General features: G+C 39.9%; 1 protein-coding gene and 1 long non-coding RNA gene across 2 annotated transcripts in view; one reads left to right on the top strand and one right to left on the bottom strand.

Moving 5' to 3' along the window:
* Positions 1-23,486, top strand: part of LOC148112643 (uncharacterized) — a 40,935-nt gene that overhangs the window by 8,788 nt on the left and 8,661 nt on the right. Inside the window, exon 2 of the long non-coding RNA XR_015729222.1 lies at positions 23,038-23,103. This is a non-coding gene — a long non-coding RNA (uncharacterized LOC148112643). The remainder of the gene's footprint in view (positions 1-23,037; positions 23,104-23,486) is intronic.
* Positions 898-2,947, bottom strand: ERVK3-1 (endogenous retrovirus group K3 member 1). Its single transcript, XM_087875394.1, is given in 2 exon segments — positions 898-2,035; positions 2,037-2,947. Coding segments are annotated over 2 exon segments (1,560 nt in total). The 5' UTR covers positions 2,823-2,947; the 3' UTR covers positions 898-1,261.

The following is a 23,486-nucleotide window of genomic DNA, read 5'->3' as shown; positions in this document are numbered from 1 at the left end:
GATCTGTGCTTCCAAAATGACAATGAACTTCTCTGACATCACTGCCTGGTATGAAGCCTTTATAATTAATTTAAAGGGGGCATCTATATATTGATAATACTCCCACCGTGAGATGGAAACTTGCCTGAACAGGATCTCAACATCACTTAAAATGTCTTAAGTCCAACATCACATGGCTTAAATCCAACTGATAGCAGGGTGGTAGAGAATGAACCTTAAAAAACACCAACAAGGGAAGACAATCCAATGATAAATTTATTTCCAAATTTAACTGATTAGTGATCCAGATTATCCAAGAATGAGAGCTTCAAAATTACATAGATATTGAGCAAAGAATATTTGAGTGTATATACACACTAATAAGAACCCCAATATAGAGAATAGGTTTATAAGGAATCAATGTAAGGATAGGGTAGGGTAGGGTAGGGTAGGGTAGGGTAGGGTAGGGTAGGGTAGGATAGGATAGGATAGGATAGGATAGAATAGAATAGAATAGAATAGAATAGAATAGAATAGAATAGAATAGAATAGAATCTGGAAGGGACCTTGGAGGTCTTCTAGTCCAGCCTCCTGCTCAAGCAGGAGAACCTAGACTAGACAGTGGCTGTCTAGTCTCTTCTTAAAAACCTCCAGTGATGGAGTGCCCACAATTTCTGAAGGCAAACTATTCCACTGGTTAATAGTCCTCACTATTAGGAAGTTTCTCCTTAATTCCAGGTTACTTCTCTCTTTGGTTAGTTTTCAACCATTGTTTTTTGTCTTGCCCTCTGGTGCTTTGGAGAATAATTTGACCCCCTCTTCTTTGTGACAGCCCCTCAAATCTATCATGTTACCCCTAATTCTTCTTTTCTTTAGACTAGTCAAACCCAAATTGTTGAGTGACCACACACACAAAGGTTGAGAATATATGTGGTAACTTTATTGCCTTACATAGTGACATTATATAGTTTGTTACTTTCAAGTTACAGTGTACTTGGCAGCATATCATTGGCTCACAGAATCTTCCAGGTAATTTAAATCATAGGTTAATCATTACTGCTTGCTTAAGCACTTCTAATATTTAGCTATAATTAAAATCTAACACACATCCCACGTCCTCTCCTCCTGTTCCTCTTGTTTACAGAGTTAGGGTCTTATCTTCTAATGTCATTTCCTGACGCTTACGTGCAAGTAACCTTCCTTATCTGAGGTTTGCCATCCAAGATAGGAAAATCCCTGCACATATGCAGACTGCAGATTCCTACATGTCCCCTCTTTTTATTTAATTTTGAGGGAACAAAGATTTTTGAATATAACGCATTTGAGGAGGAGACAGAGAAAGAGGAGCAGGACAAAACATAGCAATTAATGAGGGAATACACTGAATGAAACAACAGCAAGCAACTAACATGACAATAATAATCACAGCATAAAAAAACAACTGCTTAAGCCAGGACCAATCAGGAAGCCAATTGGTCAACCAGTCAAAAGGAGAGGAAATAGCATGAACATTATTCTGAAAATATGATTGGAGTTTAGCAAGTTCATCTTCAATGGTTTTGTTCAAAGAGTGAAAATGAACAGCACATCCATGACGGCCAACAAGTTTACAAAAACCTCCTTGTCATGCTAACAAATAGTCAATAGCAAAACATTGCTGGAGCACATCCTGATTCAGGTCCTCAATTTCATATTGGAGATCACAAACAATAGCAGCAGTGGCATTAATTGATTTCTCCAGGTGACATGTTAAGCCCAGGATAGAATGTCCATTTTCTTGAGCTATTATTCCAGGGTAAGCCCCTAAGGTGATCACTCCAGTAATAGCTCCAGCCAGAGCACGGCCAAAGGTATTTAGAGAGGACAGTTGTGTATCAATGATAACGTCATCATTACATGTAGGACCTAATGGAGCACATCATTGTCGTGAAGAAGATGAAGAAATGCCAATTTGTACAGGTAGGGAAAAGTAGCCAATAGCAGCACACTGATATTTCTGAAGGTGTACGTTGGTTGCATATTTGTCAAAAAAGAACCACATATTAGGGTCCTTTAGTTAGCCAGCCAGCACAAATGGATCCAGTATCAGTCATATCAGAAGCGTTAAAAATAGGAAAATTATCAGGATACATTTCAGGCACAATATTAGGCCCATATAAAGAAGAATTAAAGGTTCCCCAGAGGTAATAATAGTCAGTACAATAACTATAATTCCCTACTTTCAATAAAATGCGTTGAGCCTTAGCATAATCATTCCAATTGTTAAGCCAAGTATGGCGAGCATAACAGCAAAAACATAAGCCTCTAGTATATTGATTAGTATGAAGATAACGCCAACAAACAGAATTAAGTTGCGTTGGTGGCTTAGAAAACAACCAAGAATAATGAATGATTTGCAATTGTGAAACAATAAAGGAAGATGAAGATATTAAATCAGGTATGAAAGCAACTTGACCAAAAGCCATAGGAGGCTCATAATACAGGGTGACATTAGTACCGTGAACCAAAAACATATATTGAGCATGACGAACCCAGAGATTAGGATTAAGTTGTATAGGCTGAATGTCATTTAAAGCAGTAACAGAACCAAAAGAAGACAAGAGAATATAAAAAAGAATTGTGACAGAATTAGCTGTAATAATAGCAAAAACAGCAGCAACTAGATTTTCAGGAGTCTGAAGTAGATCAGCTTGAACCAATTGCTGTTGAGCTTGGTATGTTGTGGCCTTCACTTGCCCCCATGTGATTGGCAAGGGTCGTTGATGTTTTGGAAGACGGACCTCCGTTTTGAGATTCAGATTGAAGTTGGGAATTGGGTTGTGCAGACCCTGATGCCAAGCCATGATAGGGTTGAATGTGCCGAGCAGGGATCCACAAAGGTTGGCGAGTCTGGGGGAGTTCAACTGCCGCGTAACCAAGTAATTAGACGAGCAGGTCCCTGCCACTCAGGATTAGGAGCAAGGCGATACTTTACTAGCGGTCTTGTCAGTGGTTCTATTGCACAAAAATGAACATTAACAGGAATATCTGAAAAGGAATCTACAAGAGTTAAATAATTCCAAGTAAACAAAGCAACAGATAGTAAACATTGAATTTTTCACAAATGGTATGGACCAGACTCATGCTGCAGCTGTCTCTGCAAAAAGGACTTAAAGGGCTTATACCTCGGCAGACCTGCTTGCGCTGCGAGATGCCCCCCTCTTGTGGCGATGGCCTTCCACGTTATCAAAGGCCTACCTTAAGGACGGGCTTTGGAGCCCCGAGAGGTGGCATGTTTCAAAGCGGGGATTAAGGGGTTTTTTAATTAGGGTTTTAAATAATTTTTTAAGGGGAACTGGGAGGACGACCAAAGGGGATGGGGGGGGTAATCCACCAAGGTCAGAGCCGAGCCCGGCACGGGGTAACGGTTTGGAGGGTACAGGACGAGGGAATGGGGAGGGGCGGAGGGCTATCCCAATGAGGGAAGTACCATCAGCACGGTGGTTGGGAGGGGCAGATATGGCGGAAGCAGGGGACCACATCATGTGTTGGGGGCGCGCACTCACTGTTTGAGAGCAATTGCGCGCCCCGGTCCCCAAGGCTCCTCTCGGATACTAGGTGGCTCAGATACTCAGGACCTGGGCCTGCGGCTGATGCTGTGCAACGCCAGGTCTGTGGTAAATAAGGCCCCCCTCATTCACGATCTTATTCAGGAGGGGGGAGCGGACCTGGCAGGTATCACGGAGACCTGGTTGGGATCGGAGGGAGGGGTCCCTCTGGTCGAGATGTTCCCACCAGGTTTCAGAGCATTCCATCAGCCAAGAGCCCAGGGGAGGGGAGGGGGGGTGGCGGTCATTATTAAAGAAGGTCTCGGTCCGAGGGAGACCACTGTGCCTCAGATTGCCAGATGTGAATCCCTCTTTGTGAGATGGGGTCATGGGGTTCAGATGGGCCTGTTGCTTATGTACCTGGCTCCCTGCCACATGGCAGCGGCCCTGCCTGAGCTACTCGACGTGATAGCCACGGTGGCAGTTGATACACCCAGGCTTATGGTCATGGGTGATTTCAACTTGCCATCCGTTGGTGAAACGTCTGGGATGGCTCAGGAGTTCATGGCTTCCATGACGGCCATGGACCTGACCCAGTTAGTTCATGGCCCCACTCACGGGGGGGACACACTCTGGACTTGATTTTTGTCTCTGGCCAGTGGTTGAGTGATCTTGTTATAGGGGATATAGACATGGAACCCTTGTCATGGTCAGATCACTCGCTCCTCCGCCTGGACCTTTGAACCGCTACACCCCGCCGCAGGGAGGCAGAGCCAATAAGATGGCTCCGCCCCAGGCACCTGATGGATCCTGATAGGTTCCAGATGGAGCTTGGGCCATTTCCTGAGGATCTGGCACATGACTCGGCCGAGGACCTGGTGGCTGCCTGGGATCGGGCGGCTGGTGGGGCCTTGGATCGAGTCGTGCCTTTGCAGGCTCTGACCTGGTGCCGATTCCTTGCAGTTCCTTGGTTTACCGAAGAGTTGAGGGAGATGAAGCGCCGGAAAAGACACCTGGAGAGCGGTTGGAGGGCCAGTCTCGCTGAATCTGACCGAACACTGGTAAGGTCGCATATTAAGACCTACCTAGTGGCGATAAAAGCGGCAAAGTTTAACCACTTTTCCGCTCTTCTTGTGACATCATAGAATCATCCGGCCGCCCTGTTCAGGGTGACCCGCTCCCTGCTTCACCCAGGAGCGCGGGAGGACCCCCTGGAAGGCAGGGTAGATGATCTCTGGAGGGCTCAGGACAGAGGTTGCTCCTCTGTTCTGGCCCTGTTAGACCTCTCAGTGGCTTTTGATACCATCGACCATGGTATCATGCTGCACCAGTTGGAAGAGTTGGGGTTGGGGGGCACCGTGCTTCGGTGGTTCTCCTCCTTTCTCTCCGACCGGTCGCAGTTCATGTTGGCAGGGGGGCAGAGGTCGACCTCGAGGCCTCTCATATGTGGAGTGCCTCACGGGTCGGTTCTCTCGCCCCTTCTGTTCAACATTTATGTGAAGCCACTGGGCAAGATAATCCGTGGTTTTGGGGTGAAGTACCACCAGTACGCTGATGACACCCAGCTATACATCTCCACCCCTGACCACCCCAACGATGCCCTTAAAGTAATGTCCCGGTGCCTGGAGGCTGTGCGGATCTGGATGGGGAGAAACCGGCTCAAACTCAACCCTTCCAAGACTGAGTGGCTGTGGTTCCCAGCATCCCAATATAGTCAGATGATCTCTGACTATTGGGGGCGAGTCTTTGGCCCCCTCGGAGAGGGCCCACAATCTGGGTTTCCTTCTGGATACACAGCTGTCCTTGGAGGAACATCTGACGGCTGTGGCCAGGGGGACTTCTTTCAGGTCCGCCTGATACGCCAGTTGTGACCTTTTCTTGATTGGGATGCCCTGCGCACAGTCACTCATGCCCTCGTCACCTCTCGCCTGGACTACTGCAACGCTCTCTACATGGGGCTCCCCTTGAGAGGCACCCGGAGGCTCCAACTGGTCCAGAATGCGGCTGCGCAGGTAGTTACGGGAGCTGCATGGCGCTCCCATACAACACCTCTCCTGCGTGAGCTGCACTGGCTCCCAGTGGTCTTCCAGGTGCGCTTCAAGGTGTTGGTTATCACCTTTAAAGCGCTCCATGGCATAGGACCTAGATATCTTCGAGACCGCCTGCTGCTACCGACGGCCTCCCATCGACCTGTGTGCTCCCACAGAGAGGGCCTCCTCGGGGTGCCATAAGCCAAACAATGTAGGCTGGTGACCCCCAGGGGGAGGTCCTTCTCTGTGGGGGCACCCACCCTCTGGAACCAAGTGCCCCCAGAGATTAGGAGAATCCAAGACCTCGGTGCCTTCCGCCGTGCCCTTAAAACCCTCTTTTTTCAGCAAGCTGGCTTAACTTTTTTCTTAATTTTTTAAATGTTTTAAATGGGTTTGTTATTGTTCTTAAATTATGGGGCCAAATTTATATATATTCTTTTAATACTATTTTAATGTTTGTAATTTATGTTTTTATTTGGCTGTACACCGCCCTGAGTCCTCAGGGAGAAGGGCGGTATATAAATTGGATATAAAAAAAAAAAAGGTTAATAATAGCAAAAACAGGAGTATTCCAGGGGCTAGTAGAGGGTTCAATATGACCAGTAGCTAATTATTCCTGAACAAGCTGCTGTAAAGCAGATAATTTTTCCATTGAAAGAGGCCATTGCTCCACCCACATGGGGGTGGTAGAGAGCCACTTAAGGGGAAGAGCCATCATCCAAAATCAATTGAGCATTTAAAAAATAAAGTAAATCATGACCCCAAATATTAGTATGAATATCCAAAATATAAGGTTGCAGGGCAAAGGACTTACCAGCCGTGGTAGAGAATTGGATATCCGCATAAAGAAGAAACTGCTTTCTTAGGCCATTGCACAGGCCACTGTAAAGATGAAATAACAGTAACATCGGCTCCTGTATCAAGCAACACTTGAAAAGGTTGCTTATTCAAATAGAGAGTTAACAAAGGACGAAAGGAAGTAACAAACTGAAGTAAAGCCACAGAAGGAGAGGTAGAACCAAAACCAGCATCCCCACCTGCCCCTGTGCCAGAACACGGGACTTGATAGGGGAGCAAAAGTAATTGAGTAATAGAGGTTTCAGCAGAAAGAGTTTTAGGAAAATTCACCCAAGCCTAAATAAAAAGAGTTCCAGTGTAATCAGAATCAATAACACCAGGGACTACAAAGCATCCCTTTTTATGAGCTGAAGATCAAGGCAAGATAAGACCAACTAAACCAGAGGGAAGAGGGCCTTTAAATTGAGAAGGAATCAATTTAACCTCCAAGGGAAATTTAAATTTCACAGAACCTCTAGTAAAATTACCACTGATGCCATACTCTGTAACAGCCTTTTTTAGTTCCCTCAAAATTTGATAAGGTAACCCTTCGCATTCTGCTATCTGCTGTCCTGCCAATTGGCCCTGGCCCTGATGATATTGTACAGGACATACAGACAATAATTCACCAAGTTCTGCCCCAGGCATGGAGGAATCCTGTTTACAGGATTTCACCATTTTTTGAAAAGAGGACTGAAGAGCAGAGTTAGAAGGTTTAGTAATCTGACCTGTGTCAGTAGGAGCTGAAGGAGGCAGAGTCAGATAGTCCGGAGAGGAAGGAGGACAGACAACAGCATTGGAGTAACATGGAGGTGGAGAAGTTAAAAGAGACAGTTCAGTATTTCCAAATTTTTCCACTGCATAGCGACATAAATGCCATACCTGCAAAATCTCTACCTCAGCTCGTGGTTCAGTATGTAAAACTTTCCCAATTTTTTCCCAGACAGACAACCTTAAAGACCCCTTTTCAGGATACCATAAACACTTATTTGTAATCTCCTGGACCAGCCTTAAGAGACTATGTTGTGACACATCAGTGTGATTTTTCTTAAGTAAATAGCTTAATTCTTCAGCATGCTTTCTCTGTTCCTCAGAAAGCGAGGATCCCATACTTACAGAAACTTTTAAAAGGTTAAAGAAACCACGAATACTTACAGAAACCTTTAAAACAGCGGTTCTCAACCTGGGGGTCGCGACCCCTTTGGGGGTCGAACGGCCATTTCACAGGGGTCGCCAAAGCCCTCTCTCGCCCCCACCCCATGCCTTCACTGACCCTCACTCTCTGCTCTGTTGGATCACCGGCCGTTTGCTTACCCCGCCCACTCCCAATCTATTGCTGCCTCCGGAGTCCCTCTGATGGCTAGAGGGAAAAAAACTGTTTAAATTCTTGCCGCGGGGCTTCAAAGGGCCGTCCTACAGCTGATCAGTGTTAAAAGAAAACAAATGAGTAGATCGGTGCCTGCAAATATAAATGGGTAGACCCAGTGGTGGGATTCTACTTTGGTAGAACCGGTTGTTAAGTAGTTAAGCCAGTGGTTGCCAAAGTGGGCGGTACCGCCCCCTGGGGGGCAGTGGGATGCCTTAGGGGGCGGTATGCGGCAAGGGGCGGCGGCAGAGGGACGCTAGAGGCAAAGGGGGGCGACAGGGGGGCTAAGTGGCAAGGAGGGTGGCACCCCCTTTGACTTGTGCCTCGCAGCACTTACCTCCTTGCAAGCAAACAGCAAGAAAAAAACAGCCTCTTTCAGCTTCAGCATAGGTTAATTAGCATGAGTAGATCGGCCTCCGACTCTCAGCTGATTCGCTCTCAGCTGTTTTGCAGGCTCGTTTGCAAGCTCTTGTTTTGCAAGCTCTTTGCTTGCTGCAAAGAGTGCTGGAGCAGATTTTTTTTTCCCTAGCTAAAAGGAAACTGAAAGTAAAGCAGGCTCTGCTGCAACGTGACAAAATGAGGCAGGGAGAGAGATTTCTTTTTCTTTTTCTTTCTCCTCACCAAAAAAGGTAGATGCAAACAATGGGAAATTTAGGGCAAAAGAGGAGAGTTCAGGATTTTAAAACACAAAAGAAAAAAAGCTCTATTTAACTAGGGAATTGTAATAATTGAGATACTATTAATTGTATATTGTGTTCAAAGCAGAAATGGTTAAGTTGTGGTTTGGAGGAATATATGGGGGAAATTATTTGGTTTATTATTATTGGTAAATATAATTAATTGATTTGTAAGAAATTGGATTGCATGGAAATAATTGGAATATTCATGTTCATATTGATTAATATACAAAAAAGATAGTTATGTAACTAATTGATCTATATTAAAATGTTGAATTTGTATTAAACAACTGTATTACATAATTACATAATTAACCAATGTGAGGATGGATATAAAAATAGATGACAATGGGAAGGGGTATAATATAGAATAAAAGGGAAAAATTGAATTTGATTAAGATTAGAGATGAGGATGAAAGGTAATGTTTTTTTAAAAAAAATAGATGAGGAATAAATATGGCAAAAAGGAAATATAGAAATTGTAAATTTAATTGAAATGACTAAACACTGTTTAAATTTGTGAACCGGCCAAATACTCTGTTCAAAGAAAATACATTGTATGTTTGTATGCGTGTTTCTAACTATCACTATTTATTCATATTTGTTCTTTTTTATTCTTTAAAGTTTAACAATTCATTCTTTATCTTAATATCTTTATATTTGTTTGGGGTTGGCTTTCTTCCCATTCATCTTTTTTATTGTACAGCAATCTTTCTCCTCAAACCTACCACCTCTCTCTTTTCTTTCCTTTCCCCCCTCTTCTTCTCCTCCCTACTTCCTCTTCCTTTCTCCTTCTCCTCCTCTTTTCCTCCCTCTCTTACCCTCACTCCTACTCTAATTTCCCTTCCCTTCCTTCCTCCCTCTCTATTGCTGTATCCTTTTATGCATATAGACTACTCAGAGGGCTGAAAAGTTATTTTTGACTGGTCCTCGCACTTTTGACCAGTCCTCGAACTTACGACTGTCCTCACATTTTACGTTTTTGCCCTATCTTGTCACCATGGTGAAGAGAAGCAGTTGTGAAATGAGTGACATGGTTGTTAAGAATGCTACAATGGGCATAAATGATGACCAGTCATAAGTGCGAAGACCAGTCAAAAGTGCGAGGACCTGTCAGAAATCACTTTTTTCAGCCCTCTGGGTAGTCCTTTGTGCACATGGACTACTCAGAGGGCTGAAAAAAGTTATTTTTGACTGGTTCTTGCACTTTTGACCAGTTCTCGAATTTACGACTGTCCTCACATTTTACGTTTTTTGCCCTATCTTATCACCATGGTGAAAAGAAGCAGTTGTGAAATGGGTCACATGGTTGTTAAGAATGCTGCACGGGCATAAATGTGAGGATGGTCATAAGTGTGAGGACCAGTCAAAAGTGCAAGGACCTGTCAGAAATGACTTTTTTCAGCCCTCTGAGTAGTCCCTATACACATAGCCATGCCCACCCGGTCACATGACCAGCTAGCCACGCCCACCCGGTCACATGACCTCCAAGCCACGCCCACAAAACAAGCCGCGCCCACAGAACCGGTAGTAAAAAAATTTAGAACCCACTCCTGGTTGGGGGTCACCACAACATGAGGAACTGTATTAAATGGTCGTGGCATTAGGAAGGTTGAGAACCACTGCTTTAAAAGGTTGAAGATACCACATGGGTTGACGGTGCACCAAATCCTTGCCAGATGAAGTAAGGGTCCCTGTTCGGGCGCCACTTGTTGAGTGACCACACACACAAAGGTTGAGAATATATGTGGTAACTTTATTGCCTTACATAGTGACATTATATAGTTTGTTACTTTCAAGTTACAGTGTACTTGGCAGCATATCATTGGCTGACAGAATCTTCCAGGTAACTTAAATCATAGGTTAATAATTACTGCTTGCTTAAGCACTTCTAATATTTAGCTATAATTAAAATCTAACACACATCCCACTTCCTCTCTGTCAGGGCATTGATTAATCCCATGTTTGGCTCTGGGACAAATCACCCTGGTTTAATTAGAGGATGGATCGTGGCTCCTCCTTGTTGCAATATTCTGAAAAGAAACGCGAAGAAAAGTTTCTAATAAAACTCATTTATTTGTTATAAAGAAAATAAAACACCTCACTAACTAAGAAAAGTTAATTGCTACATTTTTGAAATAGTTCTTGCCGGCTATTTCTCAGCCGGACCTTTCTGGAAAGAGAACAAAGGAAGAGTGTGTGAAGCAAGTGAAAGAATGCAGACATGCGTAGTAACTTTTGATAACAATTCTTGGCAAGGTACGGAAAGTCTGATAGTCCAGAAATAATGAGCTCAGCTGGTAAATAAAATAACGCAGTGACACTCTCCTCCTGTTCCTCTTGTTTACAGAGTTAGGGTCTTATCTTCTAATGTCATTTCCTGATGCTTACATGCAAGTAACCTTCCTTATCTGAGGTTTGCCATCCAAGATAGGAAAATCCCTGCACATATGCAGACTGCAGATTCCTACACCAAATCCTACAGCCGTTCTTCATATGTTTTAGTCTCCAGGCCTTTGATCATCTTAATTGCTCTTCATTAAACTTTTTCTACAAAGGTTTCAACATCTTTTTTGTAGTATGGTTTTGTAGTATTGGTTGCAATATTCCAGGTGTGGTCTTACTAGAGTTTTATAAAGCGGTACTAATACTTCACGTGATCTTGATTCTATGCCTCTGTTTATACAACCCAGAATTGCATTAGCTTTTTGGCTGCTGCTGCACACTGCTGGCTCATATTCAAGTGATCATCCACTAGGACTCCAAGTTCCTTCTCACAGTTACCATTTTTGAGCCAAGTCTCACCTAATCTGTACTTATACCTTTGATGTTCTGACTATCTGCACATAATCAGCCTTAGTTATGTATCCCTCTTTCCAGTGGTGGGATTCAAATAATTTAACAACTGGTTCTCTGCTCTAATGACTGGATGGGTAGGTGTGGCTGTGTGGTCATGTGACTGGGTGGGCGGGGCCAACTTGACATCACTCGCAATGTTTTAATATTTAGAACAATTAAGAGCAGAAAAAAATTCTCCTTGAAAAAAGATATTAGCTCAGAATTCGAAATCGATTGGGAAACATAGTCGAAGGGAGTTCCTGATAACCCTGATTCAACAGTTGATATTAGTGGTTTTATAACTTTGGACTTTTCACTTCTAACAAGATTGAAGTCCAGGAAAGAAAATGAAATTCTGTAATTGGTTTTTCGAGTTCTCTTTCTGTTCTTTAACAACAGATTGATCTAAGTTCTGCCTGCAGTGGCTTTGTAAGATAAAAGAATTTGATTTTTAACTCAATTATGGATTGAGTTAATGAATAATTGATTCACAACTCAATTATGGAGAAAACCTATTTATGTCGTCGTTAAGAGTGGATGGTGTCTTGATGGTCCATAACCAAACTTTCACTCAATCATTTCCACCCCTAGGGCTAAAACTCAGGGGCAAATGGTCTTTTATGGTCCACCCTAGAGTCTAGAGTCTACGAGATCAGAGGTGCAACACGTCAAAAAGTGGTAGTAGGTCTTTGAGTGCACGTTTGTGGCTACCATTTTAGTGGCTAATTAGGTGGCTTAGTGGCTAAGATACTGAGCTTGTCGATCAGAAAGGTTGGCAGTTCGGCGGTTCAAATATAGGTCTCCTGCGTGAGCAGGGGGTTGGACTAGATGACCTCCAAGGTCCCTTCCAACTCTGTTACTGTTACCCTGTTACATGGAAGATGCTAGACTGGATAATTGATGCATAACTTCAATTCTGCCCATTAAAATTTGATTGAATCAGATAATTAAGCTGCCACATCTTGAAATATGGTCTGTCTTGCTAACTGTGTTGTAAAGTAAAAAGAAATTATTTCATGGTATTGCATGGCAGCAGTTAATCACATATTGCGCATAATTCTTTAAATCTTCCTAATCATTGGAAAAATGACACTCTGAGCGGTGCTTTCAGATTCAAAAGTAGATATGTGCTGCCCACACATACATACACATATACATTTCCAATATTTTGTTAGGTTCCAGGTGTTTTGCAAAGTAGTGATTATAGTTCTTTCACTTAAGCTTTCAAATTATTTGATGTTTGCATGGTTTTGGAGAATGGCAGCCACACATTTTCAAACAGTCGCAGGGTATCCATATTTTATAGTTTCTATGAAAAGAATTGCAAATATGTTCTTACATTTTCTAAAAGAAAACAGTCCTACATATTTACTAGGTGAGCTATGGGATGGAAATCATGGCACTAAACAATTAAACATATTTCACACAGATGATAATTTTAAGGGAACTAGCAAATATACAGAGACAAAAATACTTCTAATACTTCTATTAGAAGGTGAATTTGTTTAGATAAACTCCTACTATACAGCCTATGTGTCAGATCTGCCCCAATCTGATCCCTTAGGAAAGAAAGACCCTTGACTCCATTTGGATAAAGCAAAGGACTTTTTTTACTAAAGGTGTTGGCTGCAGTAAAATCAGGTTAGTTCTAAATTTTCTTTTTTTTAAAAAAAAGTTTTATTAACATAAACAAACATAAAACACAAATACATGTAAACACTTATACATTAACAAAGAGTCAATTGACTAACTTCTAGAAAACCTTCGCATCGGTGATTAATGTCCATTTAACCAATTTTCCTTAATCATACTATTTACAAATTCACTTGCTTATACCTTAATATATTCATTGAAGTTCAGCAGTATCTTTCTACAAACATATTAACCATTTATTTATACAATCCTACGGCTCATCTCATGTATCTATTTCTACAATTCTTGAGTTATGTTCTCCTAATGTCCTATGTTGTTGGCCCTATCCTTCTTTCTAACCATGTGTACCATTTTTGCCAAACTAAATAAAAGTCAGTGTTCTCTTTATCTTGGAGCTCTTTTGTGAGCGCATTCATTTATTTTTGTTATTATTTTTTCTTCTGTTGGTATTATCTCGGATTTCCAATTCTGAGCGTACACTATACGTGCCGCTGTCAATATGTGGATGGTAAGATGTTTTATCTCCTTGGTACACTGTGGTGTAGTCATTCCAAATAGAAAGAATTCTGGTTTCATTTCTACACTTTGCCTCGTTGTTTCTTCGATTATTCTCTTAATCTCTTGCCAGTAGCGTTGTGCCTTCCTGCAAGACCACCAGAGATGGTAATATGTCCCCATTTGTGTCTTGCACTTCCAACACATTGGTGATGTGTTTGGAAACATTTTAGCCAAACGTGCCAGAGGGAGGTGCCATCTATAAAATATCTTGTATAAATTTTCTTTGTATGGAATCGACAGTGTCATCTTATAATTTTCTGCCCATAGCTTGTCCCATCTATCCAACTCTATATTGTGACCTATATTTCTTGCCCAGCTTACCATGTTTTCTTTCACTGTTTCCTCCTCTAATTTATACCTTATTAAATATCCATAAATTTTAGATATTATTTTCTCATCTGTGCCTTTTAAAATTTTATCTAGTTCACTTGGTTGGCTTTGAAAATCATAATGTCTCCGGTCTGCTGTATATTTTGACTCAATTTGAAGATATGGCCACCAATCAATCATAATGCCTCGTCTTTCCAGTTCTTGTCTCGTAAGTAGGTCTCCCCCACTACTCAACAATTCTTGATATTTCCGCATCTTTCCTATTTCTATAGTGTTTGGATAAATTAGCGCCTCCATAGGCGACAACCATCGTGGGATTTTACTATAGTGTTGCCTTCTGATATCTTGCCATGTTTTATATAGTGCACCTCTTATTACATGTCTCTGGAAGTACGGATGTTGCTTGTCTGTGCCTTCCCACAGAAAGGCATGCCAACCTCGACTCAGATCAAATCCCTCCAAGTATAGCATTCTCCTATTTGATAGATCTATCCATTCTCTGATCTAATTCAACGCCGCCGCCTTGTAATATAACTCCCAGTCTGGTAAACCTAGGCCTCCCTTCTCCTTTGTGTCCTGTAAGCATCTTATTTTAATTCTAGCTTTCTTTCCTTGCCAGATGTATTTCATTATTGTCTTATTGAGATCCTTAAAGAAATCTTTTCCCGGACCAATTGGTATCACTTGGAAGAGATATAGGAGTCTTGGTAATATGTTCATCTTTACAGACGCTATTCTGCCAAGAAATGATAGTTGTACCTTATTCCATCTTTCCAAGTCTTTTCTAATTTGCTTCATCAATTTAATGTAATTGTCCTCTCTAATAGTTGTTGCTTTTGTAGTAAGCCAAATTCCCAAATATTTTACTTTCTTCGCAATTTGCATTCCTAATTCTTCTTCTAATTTTTCCTCTTGTGTCATTGTCATATTTTTGGTCAAGATTTTGGTTTTTTGTTTATTGATCTTAAGCCCCGCCACTTTGCCATACTCCTCTATCTTCTCTAATAATTTGACTCCCGCTACTTCCGGTTGTTCCACTATGAAGACCACATCATCCGCGAAAGCCTGTAGTTTATACTCCTCATTCCTTATCTTCAGTCCTTTTATTTCTTCTTCCTTTCTTACTTCCTTTAGAAGGACTTCCAGTGAGATTATAAACAGTAGAGGCGATATCGGGCATCCTTGTCTTACCCCCTTTTGGATGCTTATTTTTTCGGTCATATCTCCATTAATTATAATTCTCGCTGTCTGGGAAGAATATATTTTCTTAATCATTTTCAGGAATTTGTCGCCGAAATTCATAATCTGCAGTTGTGCTATAAGGAATTTCCAGTTCAAATTGTCGAACGCCTTTTGCGCGTCGAGAAAGATTAGCGCTACCTGATTATTGATGTTTTGCTCATAGTATTCGAGAATGTTTATTATTGTCCTCATGTTGTTTTTTATTTGTCTCCTTGGGACAAAACCATTTTGGTCGGGGTGTATATAATTATGTATAATTGTTTTCAGCCTCTGTGCTATAATTGTCGTGAATAGTTTATAATCTACATTTAACAGCAAGATGGGTCCATAATTTTGGACTTTAGTCGGATCCGTATCTTCTTTGGGGATGAGTAAGATAATTGTTTCGGCCCAAGATTTAGGTGTTTCTGCTTCCAGCAGTGCCTCATTGAGAACTTGTAGTAGTAGTTCGTCTATTGCAGACTGGCAGTTTTTATAAAATTCCGTTGGAATTCCATCCGGACCTGGGACTTTGTTGTTCTTCTGTTTCTTTCGGGCTTCCATCAACTCCATCATTGTTATTGGTTTATTCAGTATTTCTCTGTGGGATTCCTCTAATTTCTGGATATTTGCTTTTTGTAGGTATTCCATAATATCTTGGTCTTGAGTTTCTTCTTGTGTGTAGAGGTTTTGATAGAATTCCCTTACTATACGTTTTTTATCTAAATTCATACTATATAGTTGTCCTGTTTCATCCTGCAATTGGTATATTATTCTTTTTTCCCTCTCTTTCTTCAGTCTGTATGCCAGCCAGTGACCTGTTTTGTTTGCATATTCAAAGTATTTCTGCTTGACCATTTTCATTTTCTGTGCGATTTCTGCTTGTGAAATTAAGTTCAACTCATGTTTAGTACGATTCAATTTTTCCCTTGTTGTTTTGTCGTCAGGCTGTTTCTGTAATTGTGACTCATATATGTTGAGTTCTTCCATTAATTTTTTCCTCTTTTGTTGTTTATCTTTATTTTTTTTTTTGCTGTGTATGCTATTGTGAGGCCTCTTATATAGGCCTTAGTAGTGTCCCACAGATTCTGTACTGAAGTCTGCTCCTTTGTGTTTATTTGATAAAATATTCTAAGTTCGTTCTCCATCATCTGCACATAATCTCTATCTTTTATTATTCCGGTGTCCATCATCCACCTCTTCTGCTTTCGCTGTCCTCTCCATGTTATTTTTATAGGATTATGGTCGGCCCATGTATTCGGTATAATTTCGATGTCTTGTAGATCCTTCCTGAGGTCTGGCGTCATCCAGGCCATGTCAATCCGAGACCATGACTGGTGTGGGTTTGAGTAGAAGGTATATTGTTTGGTTTGTTTGTTGGCCTCTCTCCATCCATCATGTAATTGCAATTCTTCAGTCATATCCTTAAATGTATCCGGTAAGATTCTTTTTCGAGTCTTACTTTGTTTATTACTTCGATAGTCATCTTGTATATTCACGATTGCGTTGAAGTCTCCGACAACACAGATATTTTCGTACTCCAAATCTTTAATTGTATCATGTAGTTTCTTGTAAAATTCTCTCTGGTTTCCATTAGGTGCATAGATAGAAGCTAGCAATATTTTCCTTGTTTCTGTTTTTATTTCAGTTATTAAAATACGTCCTTCCGAATCTGTATATATCTGTTTAGCTTTTAAATGGTTTTTTTTTTATTGAAAAAGTTTTCAAATACAAATTTTTCCCCCTTTTTTTCCTTCCCCCCCTCCTCCCTAACCCCCCCTCGCCACCCATCCCCCCGTGACTTCTTCACACCAAAAACCTAATTCATAACAGATTACATAATATTTTAACATCGCCTTACTCCCTCCTCTATATACTGACCCTTACTTACTAAAAATATTATTAATATTGTTACTTTCCCCTTTTACCATACATTTCAAAAAAAAAGCAGTCTGCTATAACATTGTATGATAACTTCTAGTTTAGCATATTATAACAGTTTAACTTAAAACTTCTAGTTTAGCATATTATAACTCCCAATTTAGCAATAATCTGCCCTTTTTCTCCTCCCCAAAACTTATATCTATATATTATTACAACATTTCAAAGCAACCTTCCACTTTAAGACTGTATAATGGATCCTACTTTAACATTTATTCTTTGTGTATATTAATATAACATTTCAAAGCAGCCTTCCCCATAAATCCTAATTTAACATTTATTCAACTCTATCCTCCACTGCCCTAAATATATCACTTAAACATCCCTTTTCTTAAGCTAATCCATCAGTAGACTAACATATTTCCACCCACTTTCCTACAAAATTACCATGCACAACAATTCTTAATATCTTTAATCCACTGCCCACTCTGCTAAAATATATATATATATATGTATATATTCCGTTATTTAAAAAAAGAAAAGACAATAACTTTAAATTTATAATCCATATAATATCTTCTTTGATGTCTTTCCACTGGATTGTTGAGTCCCTCATCCATAATTGGGTAACGTAGCATCCTGGTGCAACAGTTTGTTCAAAGTCTTCAGTCATCATCTGCCCCCATCAGTAATGAATATCCTCATATATATATAAAAGTAAAAACAACCACCCGAGTGACATTATGATTATATTCCATATAGTTGTAATTGTGGCTTTCATCAGGATTATTAATTCCCATCATCCTAATGGGTAACAACCAGATCTTCTGCATGCCCCAACGTAGCTCTCTTGCCTTGTAGCTCAGAATAGTTATAATATATTTATCAATACAAGAAAGAAATCCAAAATAGATAATTCAAATCCAACAGTTTAAGGCTCTTTTCACATCCCAAAATTACGGCATTGCAGAGGTCTGTCACTGTCCTCAGGATGATATTAACCAATACTTCGCCTCCACTATCTTTTCACATATTCATTCATTTTTTTAAAATCACTGGCTTCACCGTTGCTTAATTTAGAAATTTCTGTTTTTATGAGACCTATTTCTTTTTTTCTTTTCTTTTTGTGGGTTTAATTTCCATCCTGTTTTCCTTTCTACAAGTTGTATATCAACTGATCGGTTTTCATTCTGCTTTATAAGTTGATCTTGTTGGTTTTGTTTTTGTATCTCATATTTCTTTTTTGCCAATTGTATATCAGCTAATTGATTTCCATACTTGTCTTTAACTTGGTGAATCATCACGTTGAAATCAGATGCTGCTTCTCTCATATTTGTAGATAATCCAGCTGGGGTATCGAGAGAATCCAAAGGCAATTTGTCTACCGCAACCTCTGTAATTCGATATTTTCCCTTTATTTCCAACTCCTTCTGCTTATCCTGTATTGTGCCTATAGATGTTAAGTTCATTTTCAAAAATTTTTGATAAAATTCTTCCGCTTTTTCAACAGTATCTAATTGGTATCTTTCTCCTTGATATCTCAATATTATGCCAACTGGGGCATCCCACCTAAATGGAATATTTCTGTATTTTAACTCAGTCACCAGAAAATTTCTTCCTTTCCGTTAACATCTTGGGGGGGAGCTCTTTGTAGATCCATATCTTTCTTCCATACAATTGCAAAGTAGAATTGAAGGAATTTTGCACAACATTATTCCTAATTTCTTTATCTGTAAAATAAATCACCACATCTCTAGGCAATTGCCTTTGCTTTGCAATCCAGGAGTTTATTCTGAACACTCTGTCAATCCTACAAAACACTTCCTCAGGTTGAACCTTTAAAATCCCAGCCAGAATTTCAGAAGATATTTTCCTTAAATCATCTCTGTTATTTTCCTGCAAACCTCTGAGTCTGATCGCATATTCTGTAAAATTGTAATGCACCATTAGGACCTCTCTTTCAATCCGTTGTTGTAAATTTTCTGCATTACAAGACTTTTGTTCAACCTCCATTTTAGGTTTTTCTTCTGAGCTATTGTCTTGAATGTTTGTCAAATCATTTTCAATTTTTTGTATTTTATTATCCAAATTGTCCTCAATTTCTTCCACTTTAGACTCTAATAAGTTAGTATTTTCATCCAACTTAATCATAAATTCTACAAAGCCATTAGCCATTTTTATAATCTTTCGATCCAGAATATCAAACTTTAATTGCACTAATTCTTTAATTTCCTGCTTAAATTTTTCAAAGTTCTGATTCACAATCTCATCCCTTCTTACAATCTCCTCCAAAAGAAATTCAATTATATTAAAATCAGTTTTCTGAGACTGGAGCTTTAAAACTTGGTCACGTAATTTGTTAATGGGGGAATCCCCCCCCCCCATTGCTTGTTTGTCCGGCTTTAATGCCATATTTCAACACAGACAAACTATTTTTTTAAAAAAAAAGAAAAGAGAGGCAGCAGAGAAAAAAAAAACTTCTTTCCAACCAAGATCAATATCAAATCTCCAGGAAGAGAAAAAACACAAAAGTAGAGCTTTATTTTCAAGTGTAGCCAAAAATATTTATTCAGCTACTTTGTATCTCAATAGGAAACGGAAGGACTCTCCCTTTCAGCCCCTTCTCAAGCCTCGGCAATCGCCCTTTTTAAAGATTCTTTTTTCCTTTTCCTTTTCCTTCTTCAATAATTGTTATAAAATAAATAAGATACTTGCAATTCAGGGTCACAGGTCCAGCTCATATCCCTTCAAATGTAGCCAGGAGCATTTATTCTGCTACTTTGTAACTTAATAAGAAACGGAAGGACTTTCTCTTTTCAGCTTCCCTGCTCCAGTTTCGGCAATCGCCATTTTAAAAGGTCTTTTTTACTTTGTTGAATATCCTTTGCGAAATAAGTATTAATACTTGCAATTTAGGGTCACAGGTCCAGATCCAAATCTCATCATCTTTAGTTAATCTGTTAAATATCTTAAAAAGCTTGTCTTCGTAGCCTTGTTCTGCAAAAAGGCAGAAGTCTCCCAACGCCCGGAGCGGGCGGCGAGTGCTATAGGGAGCTTCCTCCGCCCGCCCCCAAGAGTAAAAAAAAAAACCCTGGGGGCTACGGAGAGCTCTACCTACACTCACCTGCTCTATCCCACATTTCCTCCTGGAAATGGGGTTTTTCGAGCCGCCTCTGCGCTGTACAGGCGGCTCTTTACAGGCGAAGGGGCTGGCGGTCCCGAGAGACCGTCTGGTGGCTACGAAGAGCAAACCGGAAGCCCAGCTTTTAAATGGTTTTTGACATAAGTTGCCACTCCTCTCTTCTTATTATCTCCTAGGGATGTGAATAATTTTCCTAATTTTTGATTCTCCAACAATATTTGTTGCTGTCTTTTAATGTGTACTTCTTGTAAAGTTATCACATCTAAGTCCAATTTTTGCAATTTCGTAAATATATATTTCCTTTTCCTTGGGGAGTTGAGTCCGTTTATATTAATTGATATAATTTTTATTTCTCCTTCCATCTCTATTGAGTTTATCTATTTGTGATTTTCAACTTTGTTGTGTTTCTGGTAACTCTTTGAGTCTTTTCCCTCGCTCCCTCTCTCTCCATTCTTTCTCTCTCCAATCTTTTTGCCTCTTCCTGATCTTTTTCTTCCTTCTCCATCCGCCGTGTCCCGGGTTCCGCTTCTCTCCTTGTCTCCTGTTCCTCTTCCATTGTAAAGTGCTGGTCAAAGAATTCTTGAGCCTTTTCCAGATTATCAATCTTGTACTTTCTTTCATCCCAGGAGATAAGTAGGCCTTCCGGTAGTAGCCAGCGGAATTTTATTTTAAATTTATTTAGCTGGGTGGTCAGGAAATTATAATTTCTTCTTTGATCTCTCGTTCTTCTTGGTATTTGTTTTAGAGTTATGATTTCTCTTCCCTTATGCATGATTGTCTCTTCCCTCATCTTCCTGTAGATCTCTTCCTTAATAGATTTTTTCGTGAATCTTATGTGAATTTCTTTAGGTAATTTGTTTCTTCTTGCGTAGTTCGTGTACACCCTATATATTTCGTCCATTCCGTTTCGCAGTTCATCCTTATCCACCTGGGTTGCCTTTGCCAGTATCTCAATCATTATTTCACTTAGATCCTCATCCTTCTGCTCTTCTACATTTTGAAACCGTAAGTAGAATGATGCCTTTTCCATTTCCAGATAGGTTAACACGTCCTCAGTTTCCTTATTAAATGCCCCTTGATCTTGTTCCATTCTTTCCATTCTGTTGGTCACATATTCTACTCTTTCTTCCACCTTTTGGATCCTCTGCTCGTTTTCTGTTATGTTTTGCTGAATTTGTTCTATCTTCTCATCCATATTTTTGATGTTATCTTTAATTTCACTCACATCTGACCTCAATTCTTCATGATTTTTCTTGGTCTCTTCATGATTATGTGCCATGGTTTCCTGCATTCTATTCATGCCTTCCTGGATCATTGCTAATGCGGAGTGGATGTTTTGTAGGGCAGGACTCATCTTCTCCTTTTCTGTGGTTTCAATTACTTTCTGTTGAGCTGGTGAAGTCATAAGTATCATTTGGCCCGATGGTGTTTTCTTACTTATTTTAGCTGTTGTCGTTATACTTGTGGTCGCCATTATTATCTCTTTTTTTATTCTTTCCCAGATTTTCATATACTGGTCAATATTTCTAGGTCTGTTTTAAAATTTCACCCAAATTTATTTTTCGCTTTTTTCCAGGCTCCTTTGTACTTATAAATCAATCAGCATGGGAAGCTAAGTGGGAGGGTCAAGGGAAAAATGTAATGTTCTAGCAATCCATCAGCTAATTCTCCCTGGTATTAAGTATTTGAGTAAGTGGTATATTAGTAAGTAGGGAGTAAGTGCAATATGATTTCTCAGAAGGTAAAGGGATGTAGTTAATATAAATGTATCTAATATACTATGGACTAAATCTTTAATACTAACTATATATAGCTCAAATTAATATATCACTTAATCTATTAATATACACTTCTTATAAATAAGGTCATACTATGCAATCAAATGTCAAACGTAGATTCCTTCAGCAATTGTCTAAATATTTATCTTACTTATCTAATTTATCCAATTTATTTTAATTTATATAACATACGTATATGGATATACTTTTGTAATTATAATATAGCTATGATAAGTATAATATAATCCGGATCTTTGATTCTAGTTGTATTAAGACAAATTAACAAATCATTGAGATTCTAACTATATAAAGACAAATTAATAGAAATTATATTTAGCTATAATAAAATCTATATCTCTGATTCTACGTATATAAATATATAAAAACAAATTAATAAGGCAATAATTCACTTAATGGGTACAAGATAAGTATAAGGTAATGTTATGCAGTCATATAAGTATAGATTTCCAAAGCAGTGAGTATATATACACCAAATATTACTTCTTAGTCACTGTTGGTAATTAGTAGTTGGTCTTGGTAGTATCTTATGTTCTGGCAAACTTTATATCAAATATCCAATTATAGTTCAAGTCCACTTCCTTTCAACTGTCAATAGTTTCAATATAATATGTCCATGTATTATCCACTTGTTCCGTAATCCTCAGTTCAAATCCTCACCAGGATAAGCCGTGGCAGAAACAAAAATTATAAATCCAATGTATTTCACGTCCGATCGTACTTTTTCCTCCCTTTACTTTACTTTTTGTCCAATACACACTGATCGTGCGCCAAAAGTATCAAGCGTCTGCTTCCCCAAATAACACAATCCAATAGTCCCGTTGCTTTATTATCCAATTATCCAATTAACTCGATCAATAAACTTGATCCTGTTAAGGAAGCCTTTGTCTGGATTGTCCAGTAAGTATCGGCAACAATGTTATAAGTTCTAAGTTGACTGTGTTCTCCCTGCTGTTGCTCAATATGGCTTCACCGTCCTTTCTTCTATGGATATCCGGGGCTCTAAAAGTCCTCCCGTTAAGTCTTTTAAGTTTTCAGAGACCTTCGCTCTCCCAGCTTTTTGTTATGAAGCTCTGGTTATCAATCACACACTTCGTTCAACCGTATTGTTAATTATGTTCGAGGATCGTGCCCAATAACTCCATAGACAAGTTCTTAATGTATCAATTACTGTTTATTAATTAAGCATCTTATCGTTACAGGTACAAGTCTGGAACTGAGGTAGGACCGCATGGCTGACCCTTAAGTACCCCCGGGGCGTGGCTAAGGTAAGGAGGGGTCATTGGGTTAGGGTGGACCTTGGGGGTTGGCTTGCCCAGCCCCCCTGCTTCTAACTCTGGATCAGAGGCAAGGCATTTATTCATGACAAAACCCCCTCTAAATGCCTGGCTGAGATATTTTTGTGTGTTATGTACTTGAGGTGTTTTTTTCAAGAGGACGCCTAATTTTGATGTGAGATACGTGTGCTGTTTATTTTGCAATGGCTTTGTTAGGATGTCTGCTGTTTGTTCTTCCGTGTCACAGTGTATAACCTTCACAAAACCTATGTTCACGAATTGCCTGACATGCTTGTACTTTATGTCGATATGCCTCGACCTTTGACCCACCGCTTCAGCCTTAGATATTTCCATGGCGGCTTTATTGTCCTCGT

The sequence above is a fragment of the Pantherophis guttatus genome, chromosome 8 (assembly GCF_059756535.1).
Source record: "Pantherophis guttatus breed Tessera chromosome 8, ASM5975653v1, whole genome shotgun sequence".
Classification (NCBI taxonomy): domain Eukaryota; kingdom Metazoa; phylum Chordata; class Lepidosauria; order Squamata; family Colubridae; genus Pantherophis; species Pantherophis guttatus.
Note: the sequence above shows the minus strand (reverse complement) of the source record. Positions and strands in the feature narration are given on the sequence as shown.